The sequence below is a fragment of the Dermacentor variabilis genome, unplaced genomic scaffold (genome assembly GCF_050947875.1).
Source record: "Dermacentor variabilis isolate Ectoservices unplaced genomic scaffold, ASM5094787v1 scaffold_12, whole genome shotgun sequence".
NCBI lineage: Eukaryota > Metazoa > Arthropoda > Arachnida > Ixodida > Ixodidae > Dermacentor > Dermacentor variabilis.
This window is the reverse complement of record NW_027460280.1, coordinates 44,661,546-44,674,666: the sequence shown is the minus strand read 5'-3', so window position 1 is coordinate 44,674,666 and position 13,121 is coordinate 44,661,546. Positions and strand designations below refer to the sequence as shown.

The 13,121-nt window shown below is 47.2% G+C and overlaps 1 protein-coding gene across 7 annotated transcripts in view; it reads right to left on the bottom strand.

Moving 5' to 3' along the window:
• The window catches only part of elgi (E3 ubiquitin-protein ligase NRDP1 elgi), a 56,142-nt gene that overhangs the window by 19,446 nt on the left and 23,575 nt on the right, over positions 1 to 13,121 (bottom strand). For all 7 annotated transcript variants that reach the window (XR_012824938.1, XR_012824939.1, XM_075676625.1 and 4 more), the window contains exon 5: positions 9,968 to 10,050. Coding sequence is in view for 5 of the 7 variants with exons in the window: in XM_075676625.1 (XP_075532740.1) it covers positions 9,968 to 10,050 (83 nt within the window). In the remaining 2 variants the exon portion in view is untranslated. The remainder of the gene's footprint in view (positions 1 to 9,967; positions 10,051 to 13,121) is intronic.

Below are 13,121 nucleotides of genomic sequence, written 5' to 3'. Positions count from 1 at the left end.
ACCTAAAAAAAATATGGCTCTTACTGTCTGTGATCAAATACCAGTCTAGAAACATGCCTGAAATTTACGCTAGGTTCCCATTCAATGAAACGTGATGCAAGCAAGATTAACAAATGAAAAGGCACGTTCAGACAGTGTGTGCGCACTTTGGCCCAAATTCCATAAAGAGTATTAATATGTATACACCAACTAAGCTGGAAAGATATGCTATTTTCTTGCTTGCTCTGGTACTGGCAGCCTTTTTCTACCAGTGTAAATTAAGTTCTGTAGTTATTTGCATCCATCAAAAGTTCAAAACCCATGTTGCCCTATTTAAAGGGGCTTGAACAAAACTACTAAACAGATGAAGGCAGTGGAATTACATTTATAACACATATTTAGGTTGAGAGACAGCCATTATTTCACATACCTTTGAACATAGGGCTCTATATTTTGGAAGGTACCGTATTTTTGCACGTATAACCTGCACCAAAATTTTTAAAAATTTAACAGTAAAGTTGAGGTGCGAGTTATGTGAAATTGTGCGCCAGCTACACGGCAGCTGGCGCACGCTGCTGTGTAGCCACACCTTGAGGCAAAGTTCTCCACTATTTTCGTTACCTCTTAGAGAACCCCACCCTCTCCCCACCACTACATGTTGTAGCTCCCTTCTCTCCTCCTTCATGGTCTTCCATTCTCCTCCTCTTTACGGGTCAGCATTGTGTGTACAGCGAATAGTGCACATGGCGCCGACGAACTCGAATGTCATCCGTTCCCACGGTGCTTCCTCGGTTCATGCGAAGTGCTTCACGATACAGCAAAGAGCGAAATGATCGTTGCCCATGCTCCGGCCACACTGTATTCTTTTGCCGTGTGAATGCTAGCTGGCTGCACCTTCAAAGTGATCCGATTCACGTCAGACGTCACGTGACTGGTTCATCCGCGATAACATCCGTCATGTGAAGCTTTATTAGCATCGCCAAATAGGCGCGGAAAAGAGTCGCTGGCCGAAGATACGACGTGGACAAGTTGTGCATACGTGAATCGGCTGTTTTTAAAAAGAGTTGAGCGTTGTTCTATGAAGCTATTTCCGCGAGTTATACGCGCAGACTTTTTTCCTTTTCCGGCTGTTGTAATTGGGGCTGTGCGTTATTTGCGGTAGCAGGTTATACATGGAAAAATATGGTACGTGAGTATGCACCGGCAGTATGCCTGCCAGCACATGCCTACACATTAGCGGGTATGGCTTCACCATAGCATAAATGTATAGATGCAGACAGGCTGTGTTTAGCAGATTTTCTTGCACTATGCTTTGCGAGCTCATAAGTATACAAAGTGATATTGAAATTGACTACACGAGCAGGGATTCTGACTCTATGTGGCAAGACTTCCTATATGGATGTGTAAAAGAGAGCCGTACGTGTATAGCTTTTCTGTTTCATCGAGCAACAGCAACAATGACCAGCCACACATTCCCCATATTTGTGTCTAGAAGCAGAGACCAACAAATTGGTATGTGCAATAATCTGCTTTGACAGAGAAATTGCACTTGTATGGGTGGAACTAAGAAATTGAAATACAGCCAACTTCCGTTAATTCGACCCTGACAAATCAACAAAATAAGAGAGATAAAAAATGATGAAACATACTAATGATTCATTTGGCCGAATTTGTCCGATTCTAACACGTCCCCGAATCGAATGCACACCCAAATTTTATGGGTTTAAAGCAGTAAACTAAATGTGGAAATGACAGAGCTCCTAACACCCGAACAGGAAAAATGCAGCACGCCTCCTATTCTAGTAATCATGAAAGGATGAAACCAGCAACTTTACCTTCACAGAATGGAAATTTATTTACACTTATTGTCCATCGTCATCACTTCACACAGCACTTTATTATTGCAATAGCAATTATATGGATACCCCAGGTGAATTTTCGCTATCAGCATCATGGTGAGATTCCATATAAAGTGCAAGTGCAATAAAAATATATCACGCCCCACACGCCGTATGCTGACAATGTGTGCCCTATGTTGGAGCTCACGTGATAAAGCGCGCATATGGAAGAGGGGGAAGAGGCGGGCACGCGTCTCTACTAGCCCAGCCATGGCTGCGCATGGCTGTCTGCATGGCTGAGCACATACACTGCTTTATCGCCGCTGGGTTCAAAGTCTGGGTGAGCCAAGATGGTTGGTGACTGCATGATGACGGTAAGCTGCATTTTCTCTGAGCCGTCGGCATTCACGCAAAAAAGCATGGTGATTCTCTCCTTAGTTATTTAGCCGCCCTGGCAAGCCTGGCCCTTCCCACACAAGCTCCACTCTGGTTGTAAATTGAAAAAGAGGCCTGCCTCGTCAGCATTAAATACGTCGCGCGGTGCATAGTCTGAAATCAGCGCCGGCAGCATGTTCAGCCAGTCACTGACAGCTGACTGGTCCACTTTTTTTCCTTCACCGCAAACGACTCAGTAGACAAGTCCATGTCTCTCTTTAAAATGATGCAGCCATCCCCAGGAAGCTTGGAAATTTTCAATTCCCAGGGAAAGCGCAATGTTGTCCGCCTTCTCGCGTAGCACCTTGCTGTCCACGTTGACGCCGGCCGCTGTAACTTCACCACACCATGTCAGCAGGACATTTTCCAGCTTCACGTGTGTAGCTGCGTTTGTGTGTTTGACTTTCACGCTGAAGTGCTGGGCATTCTTCATCATAACGTCTCACTGCCCAACAATGGTGCACAGTGTCGACGGTGCTATGCCTAGCTCCTTTGCCTACTCGACATGTTTCTTCTTCGGTTTGTTGTTGACCTTCTTGAGTACTTCAATGTTCTCCTTAAACGAAAGGGCCTTCCGTTTTCGCGACATGGCGAACAGCAAACGCGTTGGTCTTTCCACGTGCACTAAACTTCCGTCGGTCACGTTCAGGTAGTCCACGTTGCAGCGCTGTTACAGTTACCCGAAACCATGGAGTAAGACATATAGGAGGTGAAACTCCCGTCAGCGCGAGCGAGCGCGGGCGACCAGATAAAGTCACAATTGTTGCATGCACCGACGCTACCGTATACAGTGGCGGCACCATGCGGCGCGTCGTAGAAGCCGCAGCGGGGGGGGGGGGGGGGGGGGGGGGGGGAGCAGCGCCCGGCAGGCGGCTCGGCGGCTCCGGGAGCTCCGGCCACTCCGTGGTAGAAGTCAGGCGCGCGCGGCCGAACGGGAGCAACACGCTCAACCGGTTGCCTTGGCAACCGAAACGGCGGTAATTTCTTCCCATGCCGCCAGCATGAAAACATATCCACGGGCTTGTGACCTTTACTGGTCGCCGCAAACAGCAAAGTTTCCACTCCTAAATATTTCTTGCTCCGTGCCCGAAACGCACAGGGCAGCAGCAGCACGCAGCTTCCTGTGAAGGTGATGGCGATTCGGCTTTTCCTTTCATATCAAGTCGGCATGCGCAAAAGCGCGGCGTAGCGAAAAAAAAAAAAAAAACGCTAGCGTAGGCCGATGAGCTGCCAGGAAATGGCCGACGCAGAGTTGTCAGGCACGACTCACCCTGGCTTGGCAGGTTTCGTGCCGAGCCATGTGCCGAGCGCACTATGCACGTTACGCTATGGCGGTGGCGACATGGAGGTGAAGGGAGGCGTGTGGAGAGGAGGGCCTGTGGCCGCTGCCGCTCCGCCGGCAGAGGGTGAAGGGAAGCGGGCGTGAAAAGACGTGGAGGTGAAGCGAGACCGGTGTGGACAGGAGGGCCGGTGGCCGCTCAGCCAACAGAGACTGGAGGTGAAGGAAAGCGGGCGTGAAAAGGGCCAGCGGCGGCGCATTAGCCATGGTGGCTACTCTCCCCCTCCGAGACTAGCCGCGTTGCCCCGCTCGCGTGCGTCGGTCATTGGCGCGTTCGTATCATCTGCGAAGGCTTGAGAAACTGTTTGTGTAATTCCAAATCATAGTGTATTCTATATAACGTAGACCATCCAAAACACTTTTGAAATTCGTATCATCGCGAAATTCCGATGAACCGTAATCGTATCATTGAGATTCTACTGTAGAATTCGTCAGTGTTGCCCACTATGTCCTCATGGATTAGGAATTTTACGCCGTACTGCTTCTTGTCTGGAAGTCCTCTATAGCAGAAGACGTGGCCCTTAGTGAGCACTGCATAAGCCTCACTAGTTCTTCTAACCTCACTAAGGCCAATGATATCCCAAACAATGCCTGATAGTTCCTCAAACAGGCCTGCTAAGAGTTGGCTTCACTTAACAGAGTTCGGGTGTTAAATGTTTCCAGGGTCAGTTTCCATTGGCGGCCTATCCGGGTCCAGAGATTCTTGGCACCCTCTGCTGCGTTACAGGTCTGACCACCATCTTAAAATCACGAACAGAGCTTTAGTGACCGAGAAATTGAGATAAATGCATGACACGATTTGAGACCCCCCAGCGACATTCCAGTACTAGCCCTATGACGAAGGCACTCCTCATCATAATTTATGTCACTAGTACTCAACTACTCGTATTAAAGAGATCATTTCATTAGGTTATAAGACGAAAGAAAATGCTACTCGTCTACTTCTATTTGATTCGAAGAAAAAATAACATTTTGACGTTACCCTTCAGTAGTATGGGTGGTCGAGAGATTTCGTTTTCGCTCGACTCTGCACCGCGTGCGCTTTGGAGTTTCAGTTGTTTCGTTATTCTGCTGTGCTGCTCTGGTTCTGCTGGCTTGCGAAACTTGCATTTGGAACAAGCAGTGAGAATGCCACGTCCATGTGATGTCGTGGGATGTGCGAATGGTCCGCGGAACTTGGCCAAGGGCAGTTGCAGTGGTGAATTCAACGTTACTTATCCCTGTGTGCCAACGAGTGAACCTCTCCGTTCGAAGTGGTTAAGTGCCGTACCTCTGCCACAGCACGTTGGCAAAGAGCCGAAAAATTGCATAGTGTGCTCGCTGCCCTTTCGTCCAGAGGATTAAGAGTTCAAAGCTGACTTACTGAAGTCGTGTGGAGTGCCTTTCAAAGCAATGCTTTCCCGTAGCGCTGTTCCGCCGGTCTTGCCTGCATTCTCCGAAGCACAAGAAAAACTGCAAGTCGAAGACGGGGCGGTGAGTCCGGCATTTGGTTTTCACGAAGGAAAAGCTACAAATGTGCGAATATATACAGCCATGCCATACAGTAGCCGTCGTAGTAGTACGCAATGATGCCGGCAGTGTGAGCCCTCAGCAGCAGGTTACGTTCATCAGTGCTAATGATGCCGGCAGTGTGAGCCCTCAGCAGCAGGTTACGTTCATCAGTGCTTATATCGCTGAAGTCGAGCCCAGCATCACGAGCCAATGTGTCATTGTCAAGTTCACTATGAGACCATGATTTCACCACTCCTCGATCGGATGGCGGGCGATTTGAACTGTGCGAGACGTACGCGGGCGCTTCGAACGCATTTTCTCTTAAAATAAGTCTCTTCTTCGCATGAAACAAGCGTTTCGAGGTTTCTGGGATGGTGTTTTATCAGTCCACGTTGACTAAATATTAACCTTTCGTGTCCCTTTAATGTATGGACAATAAAAAAATATTAAAATTGAGATACAATAATCTGGTCCAACCATTGTGTGCATTATTCATGTAGCTCAGCACTGCAACAAAAATTACAATTCTAGGTGCTTCAATTACTGCGAAATCACTTCCGGAAGGACGTAAATATTCAAAAATTGATGTTTTGAGAAAACGCAAAAAATTAACAAGCTCATTTTTATTCAAATACAGTTGCCGACTGATTTTCCAGACTCCGAAAATTCGGACATGCTCGATTATTCGTACTGCTTCGCGGCACCGCCATTCTCCCCATAGAACATAATGTATAACAACTGCTGAAAGTTCGGACACCTTGCAACCTCTCGTCCGATTTTTCGGACACTCCTTGAGCCAGCTCGATCGATAGCACCATGCACGGACTCTGACCGGTGCATGGTTCGACTTGCTGAGCGCCATTTTTCTTTTGAACGGAGCCTCCTTGCTCCCCCACGAAGTGGCGCTACTGCAAATCCCCGCTCATCATCATCGTTTCTGCCTGGTTCGATAGAGTGGCTCTACAGCAGTTTCGGTTTCAGCTTAATAAGCCACGTCAAGACAATCCAGCAGCTGATTTGTTTCTTTGCGCACGACGCTGCGAGTAGGCCACATTTTTCGTTTGTGCGACTGGTGTCGGCATGGTGGTCTTTGCTTTGTGTGCTGTGTCGAGGTTCCGGTGATCCAACGTGGTATACGGAAACATCGCGCCAAGTGTCTAATGGCGCCGACAGTGCCCGCGCAGACTGCGCTGGGGAATGCCGGCAAGCGGATGCTGGGAGGCCTAAGATTTGTCGCCTTCCGATGTGCTCCCTACTGACGTGGAAAATGTTCTGCCGAGACCTGCGCAGTGGTTGCATTGCGATTCCGGACACAGTCTCATTTGAGAGTTTCACAGGTGCTGACACTGCTGTACTGACATGCGCAGAACTCAATGACGGCGAGATCATTCGTCAGGTTTCTGCTGCACCGCCGGATTCCCGAGTCGGAAGATGATGCACCGTGTGCTACGCTGCCGTCGCATACGGAGTGTGTACAAACAGTGACTGTGCTTTCAGCTGCCGATCGTGACGGTACGACCCTCTCCGAGATTCAGGCTCATCTGATTGCGCGTAAACGGAACAACGCGCAACGGCGCATTCACGATTTCTTCAAGCCTACTGCCGAGCCCAAATAAATGCGTGGAAATAAAAGGATTTCATTTTTTTTTCTTATCTGCTTTTTCGGACACCTGTTTATTCGGACATTTCCGCAGTCCCCGTGAGGTCCGAATAAACGGTCGGCGACTGTATAACAAAAAGTACTGATATATCCACATATCTAAATGGTCAGCAGCCACCAGTGATGTAATATGTCTGCCTACAGCTACCCAAATGGCATTTTTTGAAGGCTTGTCGCAGATTTTCTGCAGATGCACGCTTGCGGGCTGATGCTGATGCTCGCCGGTTATCTTTCTCCGCCATTCTCATACTGTTCGGTAGCTCCAGGTTCAAATGAAGCTCCTGGAGTATGGCAGATGAAGCTCTCTCATTCCCCGAATTAAATTTCATTACTGCCTCAGCCGCAGTAGCTTCAACCACAAAAAGCGAGGCATGCTGTTCCTTAGGTGCCAATGGCCAAACCATGGAATGCAAGCATTCATTATTGCTTTGAGTCATGCTGCGCTGGCACGTTTTAAGCAATTTTTCTACCGAGAGGCACTCATACACTGGTAGAAGGGCTTGACAAACATGGACAAGCAAATTATCTCGATGCTTTGAGATGGGCTCATTTTTTTGCTTGCGCAGCATTCTGACAGCACCAAGAGTCTGGACGAGATGGGCAAAGACTGTGTCGTTTGACGTGATGCGGTGGTATGTTGCCATCGCAGTCTTCTGCATAGCCTTCACATCCCCTCTGTTGGATTTTAATGCCCATCCATAGTAGGCACTGAGTTTGGTGATCAGGTCACCCGTCAATTTTCCTTTGCCACCAGGCATTTCTGAAGCGGAGCACTTGTGTTTGGCAATGAGAGTGGGCAAAGCAGTCTCCATCCTTTTTTGGACATTTCACGCAATCTTCCTTCTTGACTGGCACAAAGCTGTACACTTTGGCTTGTCTGAGAGCAAGAAATGCGCGACTATCAACATCTGAGAGGACTGTGGTGTACCTCAGTTTGTGCAGCTGAAGTGACCTCTTGAACAGTATGAGCGCCGCTTGAACTTCCATCTCCCCTGCTTTTTTTTTCTGTATTTTTTGGCACATATGGCTTGCCTTCCAATCTTGGTAGTCCGGGTCACCAGGTTTCGAGCCGCGCACACACCCAGCACAGAAATTGCTCAGGACAACATAGCCGAGCACAAGTCCGGAGAATCGTTCGAGGACCTGCCGACTCGTATGTGTGACAAATGGCCGCGCATCATCCACGAGCCCTCGTAGAATACCGCTATATTCGCGGAGTTCGCAAGTTTCAAGTCATTATACAATGACTTCACTGATAGTACACACGCGCCCATCAGCTTTTGGGCTGCAGACGACACCACCGGCGTCAGCTTCTACTTGAGATAGCCTTGCCACATTTTGTTATAAAGGACACAGTGCGAGATATTCATTGCAGCAAACACCTTGTTCATCGCTCTTCGTCGATTTCCAGTGCTAACCATCGCACAAGCGTTGAGAATGTTCTTTACGAAGGGGTTGACCGTTCTGCTGTTTTTCATGCGCGACGAGCTTCACTCGGAAACAACATCGCTGCAGTTTTCACAAATGGTGAGAAGCTTGACGGCAAGGCCGTATTTTCGCTCTTCTGAGTCAAAAGCCACAGGTCGCCACAGAGACTGCGCTTTAGATGCGAGACCAAAGCACTTATAGCTTCCACACTGATAACATAAAAGCGTGACTCCATCTTCGCTGGCCCGTCCGCACAGTCGTTGACGCTAATACACGTCCAATTTCCGCTTCGTTGCCGAAGTTCCCGCCAGTTGTTGGAGGTTTTCCCCTGCTTGTCCTGCCGTTGGAGCAATTCCGCTGGCTACACCATCTTTGTGTCATGCCGAACGCTGCTCTGTGATCACTATTGGGCGGCGACGTCGTTAGGCCTCGCTCGCTCTTGCCAAGTCCGTTGCACCCCACGTCGCAGCCGTCGCTTGAAACTGCCGGCGGGTGGTCGTCGCTGTGTTTTTCGGCAGGGTTGGAGCACTTTTCGAAGTTGTAGCGTGCTCGCTTTCTTTTCTTGCCAAACTTGTTTCGAGTGGCAAACTTCCGAGATTCCAATATCACTACACGCTACGCTAGCAGTTTTCAAAATGGCGTCGCGGTTCGCTTTTCAAGCGCATCAGTGCGCCGCAGCAGACGACGCCAGCCGCCTAAGCCAATTGCAGGACTTTATTTAGTCATGTGCACTAAATGGGCGAATGGGGTCGCACATTGGGACTTTTTTTCGATGCGGCATTTCTAAATGGCGAATAAGGGGCCCAACGAAAATGTGGTGGGAAGTTGAAGAAGAGAAGAGTTCTTTCCAATGCGACCAAGATGGCCGTGATGGCATACGTCGTTCAGCAGTGGCATGGCATGAAAAAAAGAAGCCCCCTTTTTTTTTATGCTTCTTTCTGTCAAAATATAGCTCGCGGTGGTTACATAAATTGATATTGTGGCTAAAATATTGATCCATGACTTGGGAAACTTGGTCAGAATATGCGGCAGTTTTGTATATTACGAAAATACCACTTTCAAAAAACCAATTTTTTTTTCGCGACTTTTGGTTTTTACTTCCGATAAGTGTCCTTTTGCTGTCGCATTGTGAAATTCACTAAAAGAAGGTTTTTGGCTACATTCCGGAAGGTTCGCCTTCATTTGTCCACGTGGAGAAATCTGTGCAACATTTATTTTGTGGAAATGTACCGTATTGGTATCAGGATATTAAAATTTCACGGCGTGTCCTCAACTGTTGTAATGTCCAGTGGTAGCCGAACACCGCCATCTTGACTTTATCTCCTCAAAGTGGACTTGACTATGTTAACGGCATGAATCAAGCAACTCCCCAATGTTGATCTCACTTATTATTGACAGAGAAGACACTGTTTCAACATACCGTACTCACAAGTGAAAAGAAAGCGCGTGCGGCTTGCTCCATCAGCCGCTATTTTTGTTTTGATCTCCAGCAGTGTGGCAGCGCCTGCTGCTGGTTGTGTCAGCCGCTTGTCATCCCGCAGTGAGTGCATTCCCATAATTTCGGATATGATACGCTTCCATTTGTGTGAGCGGCTGAAATGCACATTTTTCATCTCAACTACCACTTGTTTGGCCCATTACACACAATAAGCCTTCCTAGTGAACTACACCATTTACATGAGATGCGATACACTTGAAAAGTTAATACAATACGGTTATGTTGTGTTCATGTAAACGTGGTTATTTATGCACAGTACAAAACAAAAGTTTTAAGATTTCAAGAGAAGGCACTCGTACCCCATGACTTCATCTTGCTCAACAAGGGAGTCCAAAGCAGGAGGCAGGGGAGAGCTGACTGTCCGCATTGATCTGATGTAATCCTGTGATGGAGAAAGAGTTTCCATGAAACATGATTAACAACAAGGACTCGGCATACATTCAAAGTTGGGCTAGTTAATTCTTGGTCAAGATGGTGAACAGCACGCACGACGGGAGATGAAATATACTAACTATTTTGTTTGAAATATCTCTCCCCCAACTTCTGTGCTGTTTACCATGGTGATAAAGGAACCAGAGAGATACTGCATATGAAATACAGCAACTCCTATTTACTAGAAGTTATAAAACCATGGAAAACATTTGAAATAACCAATAATAAAGTTCACTGGAAGCATAAAAAACATATTCAAACAAAGCTCTGCAGAGATGTGGTGAAAACTCAGCATATTTGGCATGAGATAACACCTTTTCACTGGCATTTCCACCTGTGCCATCTAAATACAACCAATGACCGATTTTCTGGATGCCAGATTATATGGACACCTTCGCGGCACCACCTATACCCCATAGAGCCAACAAATAAGGACGTCTGAAATTTTGGATACTCAAACCCTTTGCTGTCCGATTTTTCAGTACTTTTTGTGCGACACCAGGTCTGAAGCAACATAAACCAAGGCCACCATCATTGCCACTTTGATTATCTCGCAGCCTCTAACCAGTGCTCTCACACGCCAATCCGCTGGCAGCTATAGCTACTATATCGAATCGCAACCTTGAACCAGTGTTCTCACATGCTGATCCACTGTGGCAGTAGACATCTGTGTTTTGCTACCTGGTGTTTGGTCCATTTGGTGAGCTTGGTGCACAGTCGCGTGATCGTGTTGTGGTGTCATGAACTCTGCAATGCTAGGCCTAGCTGCTTCAGTGATCATTACCAAGCTTCCTGCTGTTTAGTGCCTTGCTTTTCATCAAGAGGAAACGTGTTCTCATCCTTGCCGATTGCTTCAAATCGCACAAAGCCCTACCGTAGGTTAATGATGGAAAGGAAAGCCACCATCATCAAGCAAGCTGAGAGCACCTGGCCACAAGTCAATGTGGACAAGGTGTTCGGTATTTCCAAGCAGATGATTTCGGATTTCCTCAAAAATTAGGTGAAGGTCTTGGAAGCGGCTGGAAAATCAACAGGGGCTCAAAAAAAGAATGCGAGGCAGGGTGTCCACCTGAAGCTTGAGGAGGCTCTCCTTGTGTGTCTAAAATGCCATGACCACCAAGGTCTCAAGTTGCATCTTGAAACAAAAGGCTTTAAGTGAACGACGAGCACTTCAAGTTCAGTGATGGGTGGCTGAGAAATTTCAAGAATTGAAATGACCTCATATTCAAGAAGATATGTGGCAAAAGTGGTGCTGTCTTTCCAGCCACCATGCAGTATCACAATGGAAAGATGCAGTTGTTCCAACAGTTCGCGTCTGAGAAAATTTTCAACTGCAATGAAACTGGGCTGTTTTACAAAATGCTCCCAGAGAAAATGCTTGCATTTGCTGGTGACTCCTGCCTTGGTGGCAAACCCAGCAAGGAACGGCTGACCGTCCTTGTCGGCAGCAACCCCCATGTCAGGCTGTAAGAAACTTCTGATAATCTGTTTGCAAGTTCGACAAAAGGTTCAAACACCAGAATTGAAAAGTTCCAATGTTTATCGACAAGTGCGCGCCGTATTTCTTTGGGGCCGGCCCCAAAGAAATAGCGTCGAAGCCACTGCGCAAGACGCAAACTGCCTTTGGGTTTTGCGTTGGGAACGCTATTTCACTGATTTAGCGGGAGCCCAAATAGTGGCCCCGAAAGTTTTGCGTCGGCAAACATGGCGGCACCCATCGAAGCGACGGCTCTAACCTAGCGCCAAACTGGGTTCGATTTGCAGTGACGTGTGAAGTTCGCAAGCTAGGAGAAGTGACTGCGGTTATCGCTTTTTCTCAACTAGCGTGTGTTATGAAGATTGACCCATAAGACGCCGCTGATTTTGAATTCGATTGTGGATTTTATGGCTCGTAGGCCTAACACGGCTAAGCTTGGCTGGTGAAGGCTAGTAAAGTTGGTTTGCTCAAAACTAAGCTCAACTAATTGTTTGCTGCTTACAGAATAACCTCTAAATTGTAATTAAATGTGAATACACGAAAGTCAAAATTATTATTCCTATCATAAAATGGTATATTTTATTTAATTATTTCTAATAGCTTTTCTTTGACGGCGTAGTGGCGCTGTCAGCACAAGACGCTATCTGCAAACGTAAAACCCTATTCTAAAACTCTTCACTCCTACATGCCCCAACGCTAACAAGCGCAAAGCTCTTTGGGGCCCCAAACTATTGGGGCCCCTATTCTAAAACTCTCTAATAAGCGATAAGCGACGAGACAGCGCTGTGCCAACGTGTGTACATCACCGTACCTCTAGGCTGTCGGCCACATTCGCTGCGTATATGGGTGGGCTTGTATGTGTTTCTTTTCGGACACATTTCTCAATTTCAGAGATACACTGTTTGCCTCTGCGTCAAGCGGCAAACAAGAGACGCTGTATTCGGTATACAGCAGCATAAATGACCGCCTCGTTCATTTATACCAACGCCGTGTGAGCAATGGCATCCGCGCGTTTGCTTAGAGAACATGGCCTACAAATGAGCACTTATGCGAGCACAGTTTTCTCTAATAATGCTGTATATTATGCTAAAACTGTAAGTATGATGGAGTTAAAGAAAAGCGACAATGAGTTAACAGCCCGTAATATATGTATCTTGATCACATTTGCCGTTGTTTAAGTGGTTCGGCCGCTCATATTGACTCGTCTCAGGGTGTAACAACATGGCACATATGCGCAGATATGCATGTTTTGCTACATTTTGACACTATTTCACATCAGTGATGGACCTTTTCCACAATACTTGACGATAACAATGACCTGCGGCTGTAGATGTCGATGTAAACAAGTGCACCGCTTTAATAAATCTCACGCAGAAGGCTGCGCTAGAAGACTTTTTGAATATGCGAAACGTCTAAATAATGTGTAAAAAGAATAAAAAAAGTGATGTCCAAGTGCAGAAATCTGACAAATTCCAAGGCAGCCATTCCGCCAAATGGAACTCAGCGTGCCTTCATCGGCAGCACTGTTTGCAGAACAGCGCACT